Source organism: Gadus macrocephalus, chromosome 11, assembly GCF_031168955.1.
Source record: "Gadus macrocephalus chromosome 11, ASM3116895v1".
NCBI lineage: Eukaryota > Metazoa > Chordata > Actinopteri > Gadiformes > Gadidae > Gadus > Gadus macrocephalus.
The window spans coordinates 5,256,361-5,265,778 of record NC_082392.1 but is presented as its reverse complement, the minus strand read 5'-3'; the positions used below and the strand labels follow the sequence as shown (position 1 = coordinate 5,265,778).

The following is a 9,418-nucleotide window of genomic DNA, read 5'->3' as shown; positions in this document are numbered from 1 at the left end:
ACAGCTGTTAAAGCCTTTCAGATGTCCCCGGTATCTTTGCTTGGAGAAGTTTTTTGTCAGCTGAAGGAACCTGCTCTTCATGATAAACACAGGCAGCAACATTCGACATGATGGCTGATGAGGCATGGCGATAATCACAAATCTGTTGTAAGATCCACACAGCAACATTTATTTAAATAAATATTGAGAAAATTGCTAATAACCGAATATATGATAATACCCTGGTAATAATGTGTGACATCCTTCAGCCCTACAACTTTCAATTGGTGTGTCTTGAATTTAAGGTTGGGATCGCTACTGGCCTAGAATTCAAATGCTGGATTATCTTTACCCGTAACACCTACACCATTGGTTCCCAACATTTTCTGGCCTTTTAGCAAATTTTTCGGTCAGAAAATGATTGCATTCCAAATGTTTTAGATTGTTTTGCATCTGCTTAACCCTATATGAACATTGCACCCAACTGCAATATCATTGTCCAAGTAACTTCCTAGTTGTTCATTTATTGCCATGGTCAATATACAGTATATGTATATATTCCTAAACAAGGGAAATGTATTTTTCAAATGCAAGTTTATTAGTTGTAGTCATTATATAATATACCTAATATAAAGTTACGGGAAATGGCAGTAATAATGATCGAGAACTTTAATTTACATGCAAATATTATAGTCTCGTATGTAAACTTTTATTAAACATATATTTTTATTGCAGTAGTTCATTTTCAAAATTTTCCCATGTTAATGGTAAGCGTCAAATGTCATTACCCATTGATCATTTATTTAACATTTAACATTCAGGGCCCTGTCTACCAAACTCAGGGGCCCCTGAATCGTCTTCACATTTCAGACCTTCTCCAGATGGATCAAAGCCAAATCACAACAGGTTCTAGACGTTTTCTCAAAAGTTGTATATGGCCCTTGGTATTTTACTGGGTGTGTATTGGAAAGGCTCTGTGTGCCCATTAGTAATTCCCAGAGCTATTTAGATTAGGAAAATACTAATGGGCATAGAGAGCCTATCTCCATACATTACACACCCAGTAACATAACAAGGGCTCTCTAAAAGGCTCTGGTATTTTCATACCCGCATCAACACGGAAGAAATAGACGTCTGACCTACACTGCCAATAATACTTCAGCATTTTGGCATATATTTGAATGTTAATAGAACAATAGCATGGATAATTACGTACTTCCACATATGTTTGACAGTGAGATCGTACGTATGCAAGGCCGTTCAATACGAGACGGCTACTTTTCTCGCCAACCACGTGACCGATCGTGGGAGCCGCGTCTGACCCGCCCCCTTTTGCGCGTGACTATGCGAATATCTTCTCTGTCCGACTCGGCAGCGCGCCTGCCCTGAGGAGTTCAAGTCCACTGGGTCTACTCGAAGTTTATTCAGACATTGCGAGCTGTAGCAGTGATTCTTCGTGCAACACCTTTGGGTCAACATGCATCGTGCCATGTTTTTGCGGAATATTCGTCCGGTTTACCGATTGGCCAAATGTCCATATTCCGCTGCCAGCATTCCTAAGCCGAATCCTGAGCCTGTGGTTCAGTTTAATAAGGTATGGTTGCAAAGGTATGAATAAATACTGCATGCGTGTCTTCGAACGGTTGATATATAAAAATACTGTAGGGGATCTATTCAAATACGACCTAAACTAATAGTCGCTGTGCCAACGCTACGCAGCATTATGTCGATGTTTATACTTCGTTGCAGGCTGTCAGTGAAAGAGGGACCCCTGCGTAAAGTCTCATGTTTCGTTCAATTTCAATCTGGCTGACCGAGTCTAGTGCTGCAGAATCATGCCTTTTAAAGCATGCTTGAACCTTGGACTGTCTTAGCTCTTACAAATGTTTATCTATACAATAAAAATCTCCTTAAACTACGTTAAGCTAAGTATCTCCTCAGCTCGACACCGCCACCCTGATATCGTTTGACTATTGCACCCAAACGCACGTGAGTTTTTTTTTTCTTGCGATTTACGCAATGCTAACCCTGGTACAAGGCCTTTAGGGGGTTGAACAAGCACCATATTTTCGTTATCTTGTTTTCTGATCTTTTCCAGTAGTCCGTTTGGAGGTCCAGCCTTCTATTGCCTTCGACTGAACTATTCTGACCATGTGACTCACTCGTTCACTGGGTCACAGTGCAAGATGTAAAGTAGACCTCGAAATGTATAGGTTTCGTAGGAGTATCGAAAAGTAACGGTTCTAAACTGTTGTGCAATTATGCATAGGAGGGGTCGGGGAAAAACTTTACTTTAAGCCTATGGGGAGTTATTTTGAATGTTACAATTTTCTCGATGATGGTGGGGTCCTGCCCTGCGCACTTGAGTATATTATTGACGGAGTCGTGTGGGGATTCAATGTACTTTCTGTGTATGAGGGAACATAGGCATGTGTAAAGTACACAGCCCTGGGGCGCTGAGATTCAGAAAGCTGGATGGGAGGTTGCTCCTAACCATTTTCATGTATATTACTTTATTGAAGCGTTTGAACGAGTCTATCTTGTTAAAGGCAATGAACAGGCTGTAGGCATAGGTGTTGCGTGCTCCAGGTGTTGTGGTGGGGGGCCTAGGTTGGCAGCGTCCCCAACAGAGCGATTACCTAGCATGATGCGCTCAAATTACTTGACATGGATACAGATATTCACAACTCTGCCTTCAGCAATATTCATCTGATGCTCTCCAACAATGAGAATACGTTTTGGGTGGGACATAAGCCTAGATCACAACAAAATACCTTTGGAGAGGGGTGCAGAGAAACATCCCACAATGAACTTTATGTAGCCTCCTGTCATCTACATATTATCCTTATTGTTTTTCAGCTGTTCATCAACAATCAGTGGCAGGATGCACAAAGTGGGAAAACCTTCCCTACAATCAATCCGTCCACAGGCGAAGTAATTTGTCATGTTGCAGAAGCTGACAAGGTATGCATTATCTTAAAAAAATGTATAAAGACTATCGACTAACCCTGCTGTGTTGTTGGGGCTGGTTTGGGGGTAGGTCAGGGGCCTGCCAACTTTCCAGATTTAGATAATCTAAATCTGGCCTGGATAATCTAATATAGAGAATTAGAATGTGAATGTGATCAGCCTCTGACGGTCCAACTTACCCCTGCCAGCAAGTACTGAGCTATCTCCCCCCCCCCCCCCCCCCCCCCCAGAAGAGTCACGTGGGTGGAGAGATATAGGTCTAGAATCCAAACTATGCTGCTCTAAATGTGAACTGTTTTGTATACACAGTCATCAGTATCTTCAATCTTGCGAGTCAACACGACTTCAGTTGAGCTCTTACAGCCCCTGTCACTTATACAACTGACGACGACCTCTGCTGAACACTGAACTACTTTTGTGCCACGGCTGTAAAGGGTATTTAAATACCGCACTAGGAAATTGACCAGGGATCAGTTTTTTTTCTACCATACCCCCAAATGAGCTGTGCACGTAAAATACTCAAATGTTATTTTTCCCCACCAAGTCTCCCGCAGTGAATCCTCAGTTTTGAATCAAAATAAAATATTGTGTAAAATTTCAAATGTCTCTTTATTCCAGACGGATGTGGACCGGGCCGTCAGAGCGGCACGGGCTGCCTTTCGGTTGGGTTCACCCTGGCGACGCATGGACGCCTCAGACCGGGGCCTCCTGCTCACCCGTCTGGCTGACGCCATAGAAAGGGATGCTGGTTACCTTGCAGTGAGCCAGCCTTCCTCTTTTCATAACGGCTGCCACAGATAACCCCCCCCCCCCCCCCCCCCCCCCACTCTGCTACTGTATCGGAAGAGGTTTGAATGAACAGACTGCCATCGTGTTCCTGTTTGCTCATGTCGTTTCCATCCAGGAACTGGAGACCCTTGATAATGGAAAGCCATACGCTATTTCTTACTGTGTGGATATTCCAAACGTGGTCAAGTGTCTCAGGTACAATAAACCCACTCTAACACGCTCTACGGCTTGTCGCCATTCTAACACAAGTGATTTATTTTTTTCTCATATAATAGATTAAGCTCCAAACTTTCCTGAACTGTACAACTGAGCATATGTACCCCCTTTGAGTTATGTAGACGATGAGTAAATCAAACGTTCCACTTTTGTCGTGACTTTACCGTCATGCAGTCCTTTTCGTGACGCAAGTTTTCCTGTGCTCGCACAGATACTACGCAGGATGGGCTGACAAGTGGGAGGGGAAGACCATTCCTATCGACGGAGACTACTTCTGTTACACCAGGCACGAGCCCATTGGTGTCTGTGGGCAAATCATACCAGTAAGAAAACCATCAAATTCAATTCATACGGACGTTGGCAAAACGTCAGTTTAAAGCTGATATCTGTCTCTTCTGCTCCCTTAGTGGAATTTCCCTCTTCTGATGCAAGCATGGAAGCTTGGACCTGCCCTAGCAACTGGCAACACCGTCGTGATGAAGGTTGCTGAGCAGACTCCCCTGACTGCTCTCTATGTAGCCAACCTCATCAAAGAGGTACTCCCTTGCTCTGGTCTGCGTATGAGACATCCCTCCTATTAGGCAGTGGACCTACTCCACCATTGAAGTGCATTCAAGAGGTTTACCCTTCAACACGTGCATGATATCTAGTGAATGAGAAGAATGCTTTTAAATATAGGCCATGTGTATTTCAAAATGGATGTTTTACAAATGATTGAATTGCTAGTTGCTGCAACCATTAATTGCATAATTGCAAAGAATCCCAAGTCTCTTGATATCAGAATGAGCGTGAACTGTTCTGCCTCGGCCTAGCCTTGTGAAACCAGCATTCATCTCATGAGCTCTGCTACGGTTTAGCTTTGATATGAGCACAGAACCACTCTGTGGAATCTGTAATCCTCAATACCCTGTTAAAGAGAGGAGATTCCTTACTTTAAATAAACGGAACACTGATGTGTTTGTACTAATGTTCATACATAATAACGCTGGATCTCTCTCTCTATTAGGTTGGTTTTCCAGAAGGCGTGGTGAACATTCTGCCCGGTATGGGGCCTTCAGCGGGTGCTGCCATCGCCGCACACATGGATGTGGACAAGTTGGCTTTCACCGGGTCCACCGAGGTACAAACTCATCCAGACAAAGTTAAATACTAGCAAATGACTGAAACTAGCACAGACACTCCAGTGTGGCCACAACAAGCTTGCAATAAACACAATAAACGCATTTATAAAAACAAATAAATGTTGTTGGTTACTAATTCTGCAGCATCGCTCCTCCTATCTGACAGGTGGGCCATCTGATTCAGCAAGCCTCAGGAAGCAGCAACTTGAAGAAAGTCACTCTCGAGCTGGGCGGGAAAAGTCCCAACATTATCCTGTCTGATGCAAACAGTGAGTACCTTCTTAGTATGCGTGCAAAGGATAATGGGTGTGACAGAGTACTTGTTATCACATGTTAGTGTTGCAGCGACAAGGTCACATGACCGATTTCTCTGGTTTGGTTTGTGGAATAGCACTTGAAATAATCCAGGAGTAACTGAAGAATTCACACTAAAGGCAAAGGCGAGGCGCGAGTACGTAAAGGTCAACGCAAAGACGTGAATAGATTGAACAATTCTGCCAACCAAGCAGGCGGCAGGATGGCTTAAATGGCATGGCGCAAACTGATGCAAATTTGTAACTTGAACGAGATTAAATATTTGAATTTTCCCGCGAATTTCGCTTGCTGCTGACCCATTCTCGTGAAAAATTAAAAAAGTTTGCGGTTCGCGCGAGCAACCTCGCCCAAGTAAAGCGAGTAGAATATTTGCTTTGCTTTTGGTGTGAACGCACCTTATATCCTCTGCTCTGATACTATGCATGGATTGATGGTTATCTACGTGCTCCCCCCTCCCCCTTTTCCCAAAAGTGGAGGAAGCTGTAGAGCAGGCCCACTTCGCCCTGTTCTTCAACCAAGGCCAGTGTTGCTGTGCCGGTTCTCGGACCTACGTCCAGGCCGACATTTACGATGAGTTTGTGGAGCGTAGCGTGGAGCGAACCAAGAACCGCGTGACGGGGGATCCCTTCGACCTGAAGACAGAGCACGGTCCTCAGGTAACATGGGAGACACAGCTGGCCATTATTGATGTCTCTCACAGTGAGTGTACAAACAACTGCACAGGCGCTATTGATTTTTTGAGGTTGAGTACGTGCGGTTGTTGGTACACTAACTGGGAAAGACCTTTTTTTTTTTACTCTTTGCACATGTAGCCAGCATTTACTGAACTAAAAGACAACGATACAATAACACAGCCGCTATACCCTCCACGCTCAGACCTGTGTGACATCGTTTTCAGATCGACGATGAACAGTTTAAGAAGATCCTTAACTACATCGACATCGGGAAAAAAGAAGGAGCCAAAATGCTGTGTGGAGGAAAAGCGGCCTCTGACAAAGGCTACTTCATCCAGCCCACTGTGTTCGGAGACGTCCAAGATCAGATGACCATCGCTAGAGAGGAGGTAGGCTATTGGTTATTGGTTACATATTATATCCCCTTTAAAGGTTATTTAGGCAAGCCGCCTTGGAAAATCTAGCGAAGATAGTCTAGGGTGCAATATCCAACATTTGGAACAATATGTAATGTAAATTGATTTCTAAATGTAACATCACAGTAGACCTACACCAACACATGTCCATGTCGAAGAGCCATGCTTTTGATTAATGATCATGCAAACCGATGAACCGCTTACAAAAAGAAAATCCAAAACATGAAACCTTAGTCTGCATTCAGCACATTCTGATTACCAAACCAACCTACCATCCGCAAGAATGCAAGCAAGCAGTTTTACCCCCTCTCCGATATGAGGGGATAAGCTGGTTATTGGTATACTGGCCAACAAATGAACCGCCGAGTGAGTGTGCGTGTGCTGAAGGAACGTGCACAATGTGGCCCACTGATTACATACATGATGTCACTGCTGAGTACTGGCTGAAACATGAAAGATATTCTGCAGAATAGTTTGGTTTATATTTTATGTGTAATTGACGTTCAGAAATAAATATTAAGCTCGAGCTCGGTCTGTATCGATGGAATAGTCCCAATGTCCTCCGTACATACTCCATACTTCTTTATTGTCCCTCCAGATCTTCGGCCCCGTCATGCAGATCATGAAGTTCAAAACGTTGGAGGAGGTATTGGAGCGAGCAAACGACACCAAGTATGGCCTGGCAGCGGCTGTCTTCACCAAGGACATCGACAAGGCCCACTACCTCTCCAGCGGCCTCCGCGCCGGCACCGTCTGGTACCACATTACTTCCTAACGTCAAAAGGCCACGGTATCAAAGCAAGTCTTTATTTGACCAGGGCGTGTGCAGCATTGTGCACTGAGGCGGCTGGAGGGATTCAGACAAAGCCGTCGTATTCAGGGTATATGATTGAAATCTGGAGTAGAGCGCTGCTCCGGATATTAATCTCGCACTGGGCTAATGACCAGATGACTCAATATCAGACGAAAGGTAAGCAGGGTGGTTGAATGATTAACATTAAATAAACCAAACAGTGGCATTTTATTGCGAGTGTTTTGGAGTTCATCCAACTGGTTACTGATAAACCCTATTCATCAGCTTCAACCGTTGGTCACGTGGCATGCTTTTATGAAGGTCTTGTCTGTCTGACATCATCTGATGGGGGTTGTCTGTCTGACTTCACGGGATTGAAGTCAAATGCTTGACAAAAGGCTGGTCTATTTTGTGATGGGGGATGTAGATGCATCGCATGAAATATTGCTGGCACCAAGCTAACAGGTTAGACTTGGGAGAGTAACCCTTGCCCTATAAACCGACTTTTTAAATTAATATCCTAGACTTGTATCTATAAGTCTGATGGCCGACAAGCTCAAATCTGGTTTGACGGGTTAGGGTTAGATTGTTTTGATGGTCTGTATTCTTCTGCCCTTCACCCTTAACACAATGGTCGGGCCTGCTTATTGGACTCTCTTAGCACAAATCGAATAATGGCAATGGAAATAATGGAAACCTTGAAAAAATTAGTTTTTAGGTACATTGGATCAGTCTTTGTAACCATGTTCAATGTTCTACAGGATATGTCTCTGCAAATAATAACAGACTTTCACCCACTCATTAATCTCAAGTGTTTGCATGTGTTTATAAATTGGCAGGATTAACTGCTATGATGTCTTTGGAGCCCAAGCTCCATTTGGAGGTTTCAAAGCTTCTGGGAATGGCAGAGAGCTGGGAGAATATGGTTTGGACAATTACACAGAGGTCAAAACGGTAAATGGAACAATTTCAAAACTGCACTTTTTCTTTAAAGAAAATACCTTAATTTTATTTTGGCTCTATACTCCCACACATAATGTCAATGTTGTTCTTTCCCACCAGGTGACCATTAAGGTACCACAGAAGAACTCCTAGACGGCTTTCTACAACGATCATCAATGTCCAAGGCCGAGATATTTGTTCTTCACATAACATGGCTCTTTTTCTAATGGATTGAATGATTTTGGTAATAAGCTACATGTGAGGTCAGTGATCCATATGGATAACTTTATCCATATGGATAATTTGTGTAATGAGTGTGGGGCTGTCAATAAATAACTTTCTAAAATATTCTCTTCTTCAGTTATTAGGCTGCATGTAGCACCCAACTATGGTTCTTCATAGGCCTTATTCGCGTGAATGCTGAATCAGCTGGATATTGACATTTTTCTTTTTCTTATACATACTTTTTCTAGCGTCCCTTTTTTGGTCTACTACTTACTGCTGCATACGTTCAGCTACAGAAACTATCAAAATATTCAGCACTTTAACTTTTGAACATATACACCAAGAGGAATCGACTCCAAAAACGTAGTCAGAGGCTATTATATCCGTGAGACACAGGAGTGAAAAATTACCTCCTTTTCACAAGATGTATTGGGCCAGATCATCATCAATGGTTCCTTTTGTGACACTGAATCAGCTAAGGATCACTACACACTCACACACATTGCTCCTTTCCTCGCGCTGCCAGACTACGGCGCCTGCTTGAAGCCCGAGTGATCAAGCTTCATCATAATGACGTTATTCTAGAGAACACTTAATGTCCGACTTAGCTCAAGAGGTAGAGCAGTAGCCTTGTAACCGAAGGGTTGCTTTACGTACTCGATCCCCAGCTTCTCCTGTCTGAGTGATGCGCCCCTGAGCAAGACACTTGACCCTAACTGCTCCTGATGAGCTGGCTGTCACCTTGCATGGTTGACTCTGCCGTCGGTGTGTCAATTTGTGTATTAACCGATGTAAGTCCTTTTGGATAAAGGCGTCTGCTAAATGCCCTAATAGTAATGTCTGCGCCCCATCATGGCTGATATGCAGGTGAGCCTAGTGTGTAACCCATGGGATTTCAATCTATATCGAAATAAATACATATTAACGTAGCTTTTTCTAGAATGTAGTGGTACGAGTATAGCTACAATATGCATGGCG

General features: G+C 43.5%; 1 protein-coding gene across 1 annotated transcript; it reads left to right on the top strand.

The window, feature by feature from the left end:
- Window positions 1-1,343: 1,343 nt before the first annotated feature.
- On the top strand, window positions 1,344-8,563 carry LOC132467827 (aldehyde dehydrogenase, mitochondrial-like). The gene is made up of 13 exons (XM_060065391.1): window positions 1,344-1,573; window positions 2,839-2,943; window positions 3,568-3,708; window positions 3,854-3,933; window positions 4,166-4,277; window positions 4,362-4,490; window positions 4,961-5,074; window positions 5,242-5,344; window positions 5,862-6,046; window positions 6,289-6,453; window positions 7,079-7,236; window positions 8,113-8,227; window positions 8,336-8,563. Exons 1-13 carry the CDS (start codon window positions 1,457-1,459, stop codon window positions 8,366-8,368), a joined length of 1,557 nt encoding a protein of 518 aa, XP_059921374.1. The 5' UTR covers window positions 1,344-1,456; the 3' UTR covers window positions 8,369-8,563.
- Window positions 8,564-9,418: the final 855 nt, after the last annotated feature.